The following is a 15,243-nucleotide window of genomic DNA, read 5'->3' on the forward strand; positions in this document are numbered from 1 at the left end:
ATTTGGACGTATCACACTCATTAAGAAAATAATGATTAACATGACTATTTTATCACACTATCCTTATTAATTGATGTTTAATTAGTATTTAGGTCTTGAAAAATAAATTGGGGAATAAGTAATTAATGTTAAGGATAAAAAATATAAAAAAAATTTATCTATATTGATTTATTAAAAGTGACAAGTAAAAGTTCAAATCTAGTGTCGGAATAATGGATAAGTAACAGAGGGAGTATTTTATATGTGACACAATTATTTTGTATTTTCGGAAGCCAAGTTAGATGAATTAAAGAATTTAATTCAATATAAATATATCAATTTATATATATTACGTATAAAGTTAAATCTATTATTAAATGACTTTCAATTTTCTTCCATCGCAATCTTAAGTTGTTATCTTCTATTTTATCATAATCCTTTATGTTATTGTTAATTTGTTATAAGTAGTTATGTTATATTATTATGCTCAGATATAATGTAGTTGGAATTTCAATAAGTACCTAAATACGTTCCTCTAAATTGGCTACGCGTTGAAACTCTAATAAGTCCCTTCAAAATGAATACAACAATAATAACATAATTATTATAATTTCATAAATAAAATTTAGACTGAAAAAGGTATACACAAATCTTATTTATCGTACACTTCTCCCAAAAATAAAAATCCAAATACTCGCAAAGAATAGAACAGAACCAGACAACAAAAGAAGCAAAGACGATCTTTGTTCCAAATAGTCTTAACATTTTTCTTATAAAACAAGATGTTATTACCTTATAATACTAGCCCTCCAGAAAATAATTCTCATTTTCCATAATTTAAGTAGACACAAGTTTAAATAAATAAAAACCTTTCTATTTACATATATACTGAAACCCCTACTATCAACATAGAGAAAATTCGAGGAAAAAATTGAAAAGGCTCAGATTTTTTTTTTTTTTTACATCAATTGAAATACCTTTTTCTAATTGTATTTGGTTGGAAAAAAAGTTCAAACAATGAAAAAGCTTGACGACAAAAAATTTCAACGTTTACTTTTATAAAAATTTAAAACAAGCAGCAGTAAATTTCCAATATAACAATAGCAATTTTATTTTATGCCAAATTAAATAAATTGGAATCACCTATATAAATGTTGATGATCATGGTTTTTATTACTATAAAAAATATAAATGGAGAAATCAAACAAGTGCGTGAAGGTAAGTAGCTCATAAATAAATTTGGTTACGTGTCGAGACCCCAATAATAGACAATTAAATGGAGTAGAAAAGAAAATATAAAGGTAGGTAGGTAGTAACATGGGGTTCTTGAAGTTTGGGAGACAAATAGCTTTTAAAAGGTCCATTCTAATTCTATAGAAAAAGCTACATTACATTTTAAAATTAAAAAAAATCAATAAACCCCCTATCATATCGTCCGTTTGGATTGATTAGAAAAAAATAAAAAATTAAATTTAAATAGAAATAACTTTTAAGTCAAAAAATAAAAAGTATGAAGAGTTCTACTAATTTTTAATTTTTTAAAAAATTATTTAAAATTTTTAAAATTTATTTTTAACTTTGTCAAATACTTTTAAAAGCTAAAAATGACTTATAAATAAATTTGACTAAGCCAATCTAAACACGCTCTTAGTGATGTCCATTCGACAAAATTGCTCTACAATTTTGTTTCTTTCATCTTATCCATCTCTTATATTATAATATATGGCTACATTTTTGGAAAAATTCATGAGAGGTAATTACTTGAATTTTCTTGTGGATTTGTAACTTCATTAGTCACTCCCAATTATTTGTGCAACTTCAATTGTTACGTCAACTAGGAATTAAGGTGGTGATGCAAAAGTAAAACCATATCTATTAGTAGGACTATATGATTAAAATGGGATAAGTCCAAGGGACACCAATCATGGATATAGTTTTAATTTGCTGTCTAAGCTTTCTTTTAGATGGATTAAAAATAGCTGATAAATATTAAGTGTAGAATGACATTTTTAATTTTAAATGTTAAGACTAATTTTATAAAAAAAAATTGTAATCTTATTTGGTTGAAACAACATTTTCTAAATGTTAAAATGAACTAAGTGACCGTAAAATTTTTCAAAAAATAATAATTAATAATTACAACTTTAAAAGCATTTTTCATTGAAAAAAATGAATGACGGAATTATATAGAGAAGACTCCAGAGAGATAATTAAGAATCATATTTTAGGGAGAATATGTTGAATATTACAAAATATATTAGGGATAAAAATGTAAAATGTTTGATCAATCCATGCATGCTTATAAGTTTTAAAACTACAAGTTAAAGAGTGATTAACTTATAACTTTTAACCGATTTACTTTATAAGCATTTCTTTTTTATCTTTATCAAACGCATGCATAGATAAGTTAAAAAATATTTATATAAATTAGTTTGATTAGCTTATAAGTTTAGCCAAATATCTTTTTATTTTACTATGCAAAATTTAAGCTTAATTTATTTAAAATTTTAAATTCTTTTGGAAAATCTAATTTATCCATCTTCTTGTAACTTATGTCTCGTGTTTGAACAAATCACAATCCCATCAATTCTCTTAATTCTTGAGCAATTAATGGTTGACAATACTTCCCACAAATTTTATGAAGTGAAGCAGCCTAGCATCTAGCTAGCTAGTAATGGTATAATTGATTTTCAGCCGTAGATAATAATGATTAAAGTATTTTAAGCCTTCGTCTTTAATTGCAAGATATTTTTGAGTAGCATTAATTTCTTTATTTTATTTCCATCACTACTTGTCAATGTTTGGTGAGCTTTCATATACCTACACTACATATATTAGTTGACAATTACTACTATTTAAACCTAGCAATGTTGACTTCATCAAGTAGTATATCATTATCTGATAAAGATTCTTTTACCCTTAATTAAAATTTTTAATTCGAATTTTGCGTATAAAATGAGTTTTGATAGGAAGTGTTGTATCTCTAAATTTAAATTAACGATACCGAATAAGAGAAATTACAATCATACTGTTGCACTTTCTATATAATGTCATTGCGCGTCGCTCAAACATATATTACTTTTTGTCCTAAATTTAATATAATGAACAAATCTTAATGTAAACTAGCTCATTTTGGAATAGTACAAGAATAAGTTTTTCCCTTTTCTCTATGAGATATAAATAATGTATGGACAGGAAACAGATAACAAAAAATTAAATAAAAAATGAAACTCCTTGTATCGAAAGACCAAATATTATATAATATAATTTTCTCAAAGGAAATGGAGGTCATGCCGCCTTCATTTGGAGAGAGACATATAACCTAAAGTTAGTGAGAAAAAAAGTCATGGTGAAGAACTTAATAACTAGATAAAAGAGGAAATGTAAGCCTAACATTTAGCAACTACAGTAATATATTCACCGTAATTCTAGAAGTGGAATTTAATTTAGGGGCTGTATATGCAATTTTATCTCTATTTAATGAAGATAGAAAGGTTGTTTACCTTCGACTCAAGTAAAAATAAAACATATCAAAAATCAAATATAAAAAATAAGTACAATAATAATGAAAAAGTCATACTGAAAATGAACAAAAAAATAGTAAGAATGATAAATACTACGATAAGTGAAACAAAGGAAACTATAGATAATAAAAAAAAAATAATAGGGAAGTCTAACTTTTAGCATCTGGGGAAAATCTCAATGTCAATCTTAATCATTGTTTAGAAATTTAATTGAAGAAAAAAACAAGAGTTATAGAGACACAAGGTTGGATGCATGTGCTTTCAATAACCAAACCCTTTTTGGAGCAATGAGTAACTCAACTAGAGAGTTCTAATTATACAATTTTATTTAGTAATCTTTCTTTTGGTAGGGGCGTGGTGGGGTGGGGGGTTGGAGAGTGGGGGACCCAAAGGCTTTACACTCACATGTATGCTTTGTCAATATACCACTATTGCATTGATTAGAAAATATACTTTACTAATATATTAATCCTATACTATATTAATTAAGAGCTATCACAAAAGTCCAATTCAAAATGTAAGTTACAAATATAATTAGTTATAATAATAATAACAATATTCAATATAATTTTAGAAGTGAAAATTGAAAGAGGAAGATATACACAATTTTACTCTTATCCTAGGTAAATAAAGAATTTATTTTTGATAGGTTCTTGGCAAATATAACTAATTATTATAACTTTATTTTTATATAATAAATCAAACTTGTTTTAGAAATAGAGTTATTTTCTATGCCATCTTTTAAAAAACGGAAAAAGATCAAATATATCCATGTAGTATTAGAAATAGTTTAAATATATTCCTTGTTATATTTTTGGGTTAAATATACCCCTCATGTTATACTTTCGGTTTAAATATATTTATCTCATTATACTTTGATACAAATTTGTTCTTAATTTTAATAGAACACTTGAAAAAACTCAAAATTAAATAACTCATTCAGAATTTTAAATATAACTCTAGATCTTCATTTGTTTTTCTTTCTCAAAAGTTATTTATATTTTAAAAATAAAAAAGGTGAGATGTGTCACTTCAATAAAAGAAAAAATTAAGTTCAACAGGAGTTTACATTTTCGATTATCATGACTATTTGATTACTAGGATGATTATATTATAATTTATTTATGTTGTTTAATCAATATTTTGAATAACATTTGATAAATTTTGACACGCTAGCAGAGTATTCCTTGACTAAAGGAAGTCTACATCTATATTTTATATCTTATTAATATAGCTACATTAATAAGAGATGTGAGTAAATTGTAAAAATTTTGCAGCATTTTCTTTCTTATCATTTTGTAAGGAAAAAAAAACTCAAATTAGTACATAGAAATTTCATGTATTAATATTTAAAATTATGCAACGCATTTTGTATTGTCATTTCTAAGAAAAAAACTCAAATTAGTACTTGGAAAATTTATTTATTCCTAAAAAAATTAAATATTTAAAATCAGGAATGAGTTATGTAATTTTAAGCTTTTCAATTGTTCTTCCATTAAAATTAAGGGCGAATTTGTACCAAAATATAATGAGAAGGGTATATTTGAATCAAAAGTATAACGAGGGTTATATTTAAATTATTTTCAATAATACAGGAGTATATTTGACCGTTTTTCATTTAAAAAAACATAAATTAATATAAACTAAATGTGCTGTAATAAGTGGACTTTTAATGATATACTTGTGCTGTTTAAATTATTGGAAGCTCTTGGATTAGGATTGGTTTAAACGAGATTGCTTCTACATACAAACAAAGGGCCACAAACTCATTAATCAATTAATAATATTCTACATAATGGTTCCTTACTGGTTCGCAGTGAGTAATTAAAAGTTGTGTGCGGCGTATCAATAATTCTAATTTTAATGTCTTTATAATTTTTTCGTAACAATTTTTTTTTTTGTTTATTAATTTGAAAAAAAAAACATGCCTTTTTATTAGGATAAAAATATTATTTCACCAATCAAATCACATATATCTAACTAACATATTCATATCTAACAATCTTTCACAAAATTATAACGAGATATATAAATTGTAAAAAAAATTCTACTTCCATGTATCTGGCATCTCTGCACACAAAATTTAAACAAATGAAATTAAATTCTTTAACTTTTTTGAGAAGAGACACTATTAATTTCACCAATTGAGTTAAAAGTGTCACATTAACATATTCATACATAGTTATATACCTAACAATTTTTCACAAAATGGATCCTCAAATATATAACTTGTCAAATTCTTATATTTCTAAGTATCAGATAACTCAACATACAAGATTTACTCAGATGAAAAAAAAGTTATTTTAAGAGATTATTTGTATCGAATTTTAAACCTGAATCTCTCATAATCTTCGCCCATTTTATAGGCCTCTCCTTGTCTATAGTTCGAGCGAATTATTTTTTATCTTACAAATTAATTTTATTTATTTTGTACTCCTTTATTCTTGAAATTATAGTTAAGTCCTCTTTATCAACTTGCGCTCAGGTCGATTTTTTTTTCTCTTTAATTTTATCCCTATGCTTTAAAAATTGAATGCCCACGTCCTCAATCCAAGATTGGTATTTTAGACAAGGAAGGATTTTAGCATGTTCATATATAAATGGATATAAGTCAAGTTATTTGTTGCTTTCTATAAAGCTAAGAGATGGCACAAAATGATTGATAATGGCAACATCAATGTGTACCTAATCAAGACAATTTTAATTTATTTATCCCTGCCAAATTTATAATTTTTATATTTTAAAAAAAAACAAAAACTGAATCTTTAGCTTGTGCTGGGGTTATGCAATTTATCACGTCACTTAGCAATTAAAATCAAATTGTTTATCAAAAAACAAAATCGAACCAATCAAAGTTCTTAATGATCCACAATTGATAACTAGCATATAAAAGCAAATCTTTTTATATTGGACTAGCTAATAAAGAATTAATTAGATTGTCTAAGGTTAAGTCAAATATTGATTAGGAGGTGATGTAGAAAGTTAAAATGCTCCACGTCACGTAGATAAGCATCCTTTATGTATTAGGTACGTTTATATTTAATGCAATTAAGTTGTGTAATACTACAAGTTAGCTAGGTCAACAATTAAATGCTAATCATACTGTATACTACCACTAATTAATTTAATTTACAACGATCAAAAAAATAGATTTAGACCAATAAGTTAATGTATGTTATACATATATAGAAGGAAAAAAGGTTATAAATATCTTTAAACTATTCGAAACAAATAAATTTTACCATTTATTACATTTCTAGGTAAAAATATCTTTGATATTAGTTAATTAATTTTAAAATACCCTTCAACTAGACAAATAACTCTCTCTACTAATTGTTACTTTTTAAAAAAAATTCAAATGCACCTTTTTCATTAGTTAACTAGCTCAAAAATGTCTTTCAATTAATCAAATAGCTTACACATACACTTTTTACTAATGTTTACTCCAAAACAAAAGAAAACAAATCATTTTTGCCCTTCTATTATTTATTTTTTTGAGAAGAAGGGTGGGCAGGCGAAGGCATAAGCGAAAAAGTAATGGAGGATAAGACCGACCTATTCGAATAAATTAAGAATAATTTTAGCTCCTTTCTTTATATAAAATACCATTATGTCACATATTTATTTGTGATCGTAGTACTACTATTTATTTTTGATTTTTTTCTTGATAACATATAAAAAAAATTGACGATTTCAAATTTGTGCATTGATGATGTAAAAATATTTGCACAAACAAATTACTTAAAAGGCAACTACATCGAATAATAGTTTTATAAATTTTTTTTATATGTTTATAACATGCTAAATTAACTGATGAATCAAGTATTACGAACTCAAATTTGAGATAATTATTCATATTAGAAAACAAACTATTAGTTGTTTCATGGTTATATAATGGTGAAACAGAAGAACGTGATGGATTAAGGGGACAACCGTCGATAATGATTGTCCAAATATCTATTTAATTTAAAAATTACAACTACAAGTTTACTTGAATTTTGTTTGAAATTCTTGATTTTTAATTAATTAATAAATTAAAAGGAAATTATGGAGATTCGAGATGATTAGCTGTGTTCCTCAGCTGATTACATGCCTCAATAAACTCTTAATTAGTGTATGAATTATTCCTTTGTTACATCCTCGACTCGTGCGGTTTAAGAAGGGAATCACGTGATTCCCTCACGTGCAACACCAAACTATATATGTCGGCAAACCAAGTTTTTCCTTTTAATGCGGAGTTAAAAGATGAAATTATATTTGATTACCACCAAAGAATGTAGATGAGTGGATGGAGTTGTTTCTCCCTTAAGAGGTTTTGGATTCGAGCCCTGTGTATAAAAATTTTTTTAGTAAGGAGCGCTTTCCCCAAAAAGGGCCATATGCGGCACAAATCTAGATATAATCGGACTCTAATATAGATATCGGACATCGGGTGAAAAACTAAAAAAAAAAAAATATTTGATTATAATTTAAAAAGATTATGATTAAATATTGATTTGGAACAAAGTAAAAAGAAAAATTAAAAATATAAACAATTCTTATGGTCAAATGATTCCCACGAAAGATATTGGGAAAAATTGTACTTTTTTTGTCGCAAATACTTGTCATGATTTACTTTTTCGAGAGTCAAACCATTTAATTATTAAACTTTGATCAATATTTAAATTGTATTTTTGTGAAGTTTATGGGATGGAATTGATAAAATTTATCATTAAAAATAATCAAATTGATTTTCGAGAAGTAATAACTGTCAACTATTATGATTAGAGGGAGTATTTAGACGTGAGATATTTATGTTTTGTTTTATTTGATTTATCATACTGTCATATTAATTTTGACTAATTAAAATTTTCCGCGCATAATTAAGCCCATTTTTTTTTTAGAAAAAAGCATTTCTAACATATTTTTTTTATACTTTAAACTTCAAACCTCTAATTAAAAATAAATAAAATATTTCTATTATCCTACTACAACACCTTGTGAGAGGCTTTATTTATTCAAGAGCTTTTGTATGCTATTAAGGAGGAGGTTTATTTATGCTTGAGTTCAGCTTCTTGGATTCTGTGTAGAATTTTCTTTCTAACAATAAATTTATTAATTTGGCTATAAGTTATGTAAAATATTCTGGTGCATGTAATGCAATTCTCTCTTTATATTTATTGTCTTAAGAAAATTATATAAACAACTAAATTTTTCCTTTGCACCATTCCATTTCTACTTTACGTTGCGTAATTTCATTTTTTTGGAGGGTTTACGTATGAAATAATTACAACAAATTATTTTGTTACCAACTTCAGCCAATGCATTAAGTGAAAATTGCTCAATTATTCAAGTGTTTTATGGATTTTAAGTACAGATGAATTAGATACGTGTTTAATGAATTAGATTCGAATTAAAGGAACAGGAAAAGATTGTTATTGTTATAAGCAGTAATAATTTATATTTCAAAGACCAAATTTCTAATACTTATAATCTGATCTAAGTACGTTAATCCTTCCTTTTAGGTTTGGAAATATTTAGAGGATTAAATTTTGGCCAAATGAGGGAAAAAATATTATTTTTATAACCAATAATAATTCGTGTTTTAAAGATAACATTTCTAATATTTAACAAGCAAATAATAAATAAAATATTCTATTTTACAATATGAGTGATTATAAATAACTAGAAAAATAGATAAGCAATGGAAGAAATAAATTTTTAAAAATAATAATAAAAACAATTACCACGTAAAAATTGAGGGGTCAAAAGGTACAAAAATATCCATTTACCGTTACTTTGCACCAGAAGATGCTCTTGTCTAAAATGCACCGTGACAGATGTACGCACCGACGTGACAATTTACACGTGTCATGAAATCATAAACCCACAGTACTGTCCCCACACTGGAGAAGGTTAGGTTTTGGCTCGCCTGCCAAATCTGTCAGCTTCACATATGGTGGGCTTGTTATTATTATAACCTTTACGTATGTATACACTACTTTTTTTTCTTAAAAAATAAATAAATACTAATATTACTTCCTCTATCTTAATTTAATTTATATGATATTTTTTAAATTTTGAGGTTCAAATAAGTTTTTTATGTTTTATTTAAAAATAAGATAATTAAGTTAACCACATAAAATATAATAGTTAAGTTAGTTAACCACATAATATGTCATTTTTCTTAATTATATGCATCAATTTTAAATAAAAAATGCCTGAAATTTTATAATTTATTGAGGTGGATGCATATAATTTTAAAAAATATCAAATTTTATATGGTTTACTTAAATTCTCTGCCTATAGACAAATCAGAACACATACTAAAAAAAAATTCAAAATTTAATTCAAAAATATTTAATTGGTATACTTTATTAGAAATTGAGATGTAAACATGATTTAGTTCAAATATCTTAAATAAAATATGATTGATTATGTATTAAAGTCTAAATAAATCAATGAAATTTAATATACTATTCTTTTTACAATAAAGTTTTTCTTTTTCTTTTTTGGGGAATAATTTGGTTTGTTATATTATGTAAGTGGTTGGCTTAAGAGTTTCTTTGGCTCTTCTGGTGCACCAAAGTGTCCACAATTTTACACCACTCTCAAGACTGAGGTAATGCAATATTTTTTTTTAAAAAAAAAACAAACAGCTTTTTCAATTCTTGTTCAATCCCAGTTTGTTTTTTTCTCTCACAACACGCTTTTCTCCCTGTTTTTCTTGTAATTGTTCTGAAATTTTACTGATCCTTTTCCTCTTTATTTTCTTGTTTTTTTGTATGTTTTAAATTGATACAGGCATGGTTTTTCTGGGCCATTCTCTATCTGCTTTTTCAGTAGCATTTCAGAAAGTTCTGCTATTTCTCAGCCTTTTTTCTCCTTAAGAGTTTAGACCCATATCTTTTTACTCTGCTTTCTTGAAGCTCCAAAGTGGACTAGTAGAACTGATTACAGATGATGTTTTCTTTTTGAAATTCATGGTGCCTCAAGATGGTTTTTGTTTCTTTACAAATCTTGAAAAATAGTTTTTTTATGACCAGCACAGTTGTTGGCTATGCCTATTCAACTGAGGGGGTTAAAGCTAGGATCTTGCTGTTGATACTTTGTCAGCATGTCAAAAAATAGGATAAAGATTTAAACTTTCAATTGTTTTTATTTCAATTCAGTTTTCTTGAGGAGCTGGAAATGAATCCTAGCTTGAAAAAACCGAGGGAGTCCGTAGATTTATCGGAGTTAACTCAGTCAGCATTTCCAGATGAGGTATTGGAGAAGGTTCTATCTCTTGTGCAATCCCACAAAGACAGAAATTCAGCTTCATTGGTCTGCAAGGATTGGTATAATGCAGAGCGTTGGACAAGAACTAAGCTGTTTATTGGGAATTGCTATTCAGTCACTCCTGAGATTGTAGCAAGGAGATTTCCCAAGATTAAGAGTGTTACTCTTAAAGGGAAACCAAGATTTTCTGACTTTAATTTGGTACCAGAGAACTGGGGTGCTGATATTCAGGCTTGGCTTGATGTTTTTGCCAAAGTTTACCCCTTTCTTGAGGAGTTGAGATTGAAAAGAATGGCTGTTAGTGATGAGAGTTTGGAGTTTTTGGCAAAATCATTTCATGGATTTAAGGTTCTCTCATTGTTGAGTTGTGATGGTTTTAGCACTGATGGGATCAGTAGCATTGCTGCTCACTGCAAGTAAGATGATCTTTTTTTTTTTAATTGTTTAACTTTTGATGGTTCTGAATGGTTATTTTAATATCAGTGATGTTTCAGATATGGGTGTTGTTTTGATTGGATAAAAAACTAATCTTTTTTCTTGAAATAGTTTTTATTTGATTGTAACTGTTGTATCTAGCATCTGACTTTAAGATCTTAGTTTTGTTATGGTGGACTAGAATGCTTTCAAAGGCAGATAGAAGAAAAACAGTACTGTTTACCAGGTGGTCCAAACTAATTATTGTAGTAATGGAGGACAAAACAGTAGACCCATGTGTCTGGATGTAGAATGGTTGAGAAACTTGTATTTTTCATTTGAAGTGGCCATGTGAGTGAAGAAATAAAAGTGACATGTTCTGGGCTTGGGACATGTTATCTTGTTATCACCACCTTGTCTTACCACACATTAAAAAAGAAAGAAGAAAAAAAGATGGAAAAAGTATTACTAAGTGGAAATTGAAATGGTTCCACTTTATGATTTCTTTTTCTGTTCCTTTTTGTGTTACTTTCATGATGTGACATTGACCTGTTAATGAGCATTAATTGAGGGAATTCTTTGATGTCATTGTTAGGCATAAATAACTCTTCTTATTGGTCAAGAAAGAGTTTCTATTTTAACTTGGATTGTGTATTAGATATTTGATCTCTTGACCTTTTAGTGTCTATTAGACCTCTTGTTCAATGCATGGAGCTTCAACTAGTATATCACTCTGTATATGTTGTCAAATTGTTGTCTAGTTTTGTAGCACCACTAGGCTGTCAGGTTGATTGTTGTCTTAGCAAATAAGGAATCTATCGACTACTGCTCAAGTATTTCTGCGTTGATGCCATCACAAAGGTCTAGGTCACATGCCAAGATTTTGCCTTGACCCGCACTTAATGATTCGGATATCATACAGTTTTAAACATAGCAGTTGGCATCTTTATGATTTTAAGTTATGATAATCTGAAACAAAAAGAATGTGAGAATGTGGGATTTTTGGTTGTTATGGTCTGCAATCGTTCCAAGGAAATGTAGTTTGAAGGAAGGCTCTAATGTCATATCCACAATTCAACATACTACAGAAGTTGGACTTGTATGTTCACTTTCTGGTTCATGGCTCTGATGCATAAACTAATGTCTTCATGAACTATCTAAATGATGCATATAATGAGGTTCTATTTATGTGATGATAACAAGATCTCGTTTTAGTGATATTTCATAGTTATTCCTGATCCTGATCCTGATACCACTTAAGCTGGTGATACCCTAACAAATCATCAATGTATAGAAAAGCAAAACCTGCTTTTCTTCATAGGCAACAGAAATGTCAGTTTGTTTTGTGGCTCTTAATTGATGCTTATCAGCATGAAACCAAGAAATCTTAATTGCTATACCAATCTAAATGTTGGTTTGCTTCGCAGGAGCTTGACAGAGCTGGACATTCAGGAAAATGGCATGGATGATATTTCTGGCAGTTGGCTAAGTTGTTTTCCGGATGACTTTACATCACTGGAGGTGCTTAACTTTGCCAGTATGAACACTGAGATCAGTAAAGATGCTTTAGAGAGACTTGTTAGTAGGTGCAAATCACTGAGGGTACTGAAGGTGAATAAGAACATCACCTTGCCTCAGTTGCAACGCCTGCTCGTTCGGGCTCCTCAGCTGATGGAGCTGGGTACAGGGTGTTTTCTTCCAGAGCAACTCACGAGTCGGCAGTATGCAGAACTTGAAAATGCATTCAGCAACTGCAAACATCTGCACACTATTTCAGGTTTATGGGAAGCAACTCATCGATATTTACCAGCTCTTTATGCAGCCTGTGCTAGTCTGACTTTCCTCAACTTGAGCTATGAAACCATTAGGAGTGGTGAATTTTCGAAGCTTCTTGCTCATTGCCCAAATTTAAGGCGCCTTTGGGTAAGGATCTACCTCAGACTTTAACATTTACGTGATAAATCCTTTCATGATGAGGTCTTAGGTATTGATCTCCTAACATTTGACATTTTGTCGAGGAACGACACAAGGAGATCTTTAATTTTCCTATCTACACGTATGTGTGTGTTTATTCCCTAACATTTAATTACCTGTTTATGACTTTAGTTATAAGGGAGGAGGTACCATATTCACCATAATCTGTATGCTGACACTATATATTTCAGCTGATATACCACGGGTGCCATTTGTGTTCTCTTGGAACCACAGGTGTTCTTCTGATGATCAACTGTTGTACTCTTCAGAATAGAAGACAGAAGCGAAAAGGTGGAGGGAAAAAAGGAGTTTCCGACTGAAGTCGTTAACAAGATATTTCCATTCCAGTACTAAGTAAAATTAACTAGAAAATAAATGTCCAGACTTTGTTTTCTTTGTTGTCTACTGAAAGTTACCTCTTATTTGTCTTTTAAAATTAAAACTGCTCTGTGGTTGTTTTCTCTGGGGGATAAGTATTCAAGAGATGTGCTAATTACCCTTCTTTTTTTATCATGGTAATCCATTTTTCAACTTTCAAGGTCTTCATGCCTAATCTTTCTGTTATAGGTCCTAGACACTGTCAAAGATAAGGGATTAGAGGCTGTTGGAACCAGCTGCCCATTGCTTGAAGAACTGCGAGTGTTTCCTGCTGACCCTTTTGACGAGGATCTAGACCATGGAGTGACGGAGTCAGGCTTTGTGGCTGTGTCTGCCGGTTGTCCTAAGCTTCAATATGTTCTCTATTTCTGCCGGCAAATGACTAATGCTGCTGTTGCAACAATAGTGCGTAACTGCCCTGATTTCACCCATTTTCGTCTCTGCATAATGAATCCTGGTCAGCCAGATTACGTGACAAATGAACCCATGGATGAGGCATTTGGTGCAGTGGTCAAGACTTGTACAAAGCTCCGGAGGCTTTCTGTTTCTGGATTGTTGACTGACCTGACCTTTGAGTATATTGGGAAGTATGCCAAAAACCTTGAGACACTTTCAGTGGCTTTTGCTGGAAGCAGTGATTGGGGTATGCAGTGCGTGCTAGAGGGCTGTTCTAAGCTGAGGAAGCTGGAGATAAGGGATTGTCCATTTGGAAATGCAGCACTTCTTTCTGGACTGGAGAAGTATGAATCAATGCGGTGTCTTTGGATGTCAGCTTGCAGTGTCACCATGAATGGTTGTAGACTACTTGCAGCAAAGAGGCCTAGGTTGAATGTCGAGGTAATCAAAGATGAGAACAGTGATGATTATGCTGATAAATTATACGTCTATCGCTCTGTAGCAGGGCCACGAAGGGATGCCCCACCTTTTGTTGTAACTCTCTAGTACAAAGAAACAGGAATTCTGGTAAGCTTCCTTAATTCCTCTGCCAAAGAAGTCAATACATTGATATGCTGGTAATGCAAAGTTTCATTTTTATCTGTAGGTGTGCACTGGGATACCCTTCTATTTCAGCTTAGCTTTATCTGTTACATGATGTTCGTAAAGGTGGACGAGAGAAAGTAAGTAGACAACAATGGACTTAATTAATATCTCTCCTTATGCTGCATTTTCTATGTATTAATTGGAGAAGTTGGAGATTTTCAAGGAAAGATCAACAAAAGGGATGTTTGTGCGCGCTTTTGCTGAACTAATGCATTATGAGAAAGAAACCATGCGAAGATTCTCTTACAGTTAGTGAGACCTTTTGGCCATTGCAAGGACAGGAAAACTGGAACGAATGATCACATGACGTAGTTGAATATGTAAAACTATCAGCAGAAAATCTGAAGAGTCCTGAAGCTGAGTCCGAAAATCTCACAAGATGATGAACTCTAGGTTGTTGATTCGCGGAGTTTTTTATTTATCTTTTTTCAAAACAATAAGCAGCATATCGTAAAGAAAGAAAAAATGAAATGAGTCACAGGTATTATCATGTAAACTTGGATGATGGTGATTAGGTCTCACAGACATAAGTTATTTGGCCTAACTGAAAATGCAAATGAAAAGAAACCATGGTATTCTTTTTTTTACATGTGATTGTTGTGCTTCATCAGAGTGATTTGGTGTTACATTTTACTATGTTAGTTTAAATTAAGACACTTAATTCACTTTGCTT

The 15,243-nt window shown here is 29.7% G+C and overlaps 1 protein-coding gene across 4 annotated transcripts; it reads left to right on the forward strand.

Annotated features, from left to right (window-relative positions):
• The first annotated feature begins 10,001 nt into the window (after positions 1-10,001).
• Positions 10,002-15,157, forward strand: LOC129872372 (protein TRANSPORT INHIBITOR RESPONSE 1-like). 4 transcript variants are annotated; one of them, XR_008762561.1, is made up of 6 exons: positions 10,002-10,104; positions 10,655-11,179; positions 12,605-13,100; positions 13,719-14,492; positions 14,572-14,647; positions 14,734-15,157. XR_008762561.1 is itself a non-coding variant. In XM_055947356.1 (5 exons), the coding sequence occupies exons 2-4, from the start codon at positions 10,674-10,676 to the stop codon at positions 14,469-14,471; spliced, it is 1,755 nt and encodes a 584-aa protein (XP_055803331.1). In that variant the 5' UTR covers positions 10,002-10,104; positions 10,655-10,673; the 3' UTR covers positions 14,472-14,492; positions 14,572-15,157. The 4 variants fall into 4 exon arrangements, 3 of the variants coding, with proteins under 3 accessions (XP_055803331.1, XP_055803333.1, XP_055803332.1); XM_055947356.1 differs by having other exon boundaries at positions 14,572-15,157; XM_055947358.1 differs by having other exon boundaries at positions 10,081-10,104; positions 10,287-11,179; positions 14,572-15,157.
• The last annotated feature ends 86 nt before the right edge of the window (positions 15,158-15,243 follow it).

Source organism: Solanum dulcamara, chromosome 11, assembly GCF_947179165.1.
Source record: "Solanum dulcamara chromosome 11, daSolDulc1.2, whole genome shotgun sequence".
In the NCBI taxonomy this organism is placed as follows: Eukaryota; Viridiplantae; Streptophyta; class Magnoliopsida; order Solanales; family Solanaceae; genus Solanum; species Solanum dulcamara.

What these genes read in the sequence shown, in the direction of transcription:
- LOC129872372 (XM_055947356.1), top strand. Translation starts at nt 10,674, where the DNA reads ATGAATCCTAGCTTGAAAAAACCGAGGGAGTCCGTAGATTTATCGGAG. An exon ending in AGCATTGCTGCTCACTGCAA is followed by an intron (nt 11,180 to 12,604) that starts GTAAGATGATCT and finishes TTTGCTTCGCAG; the next exon opens with GAGCTTGACAGAGCTGGACA. An exon ending in CAAATTTAAGGCGCCTTTGG is followed by an intron (nt 13,101 to 13,718) that starts GTAAGGATCTAC and finishes TTTCTGTTATAG; the next exon opens with GTCCTAGACACTGTCAAAGA.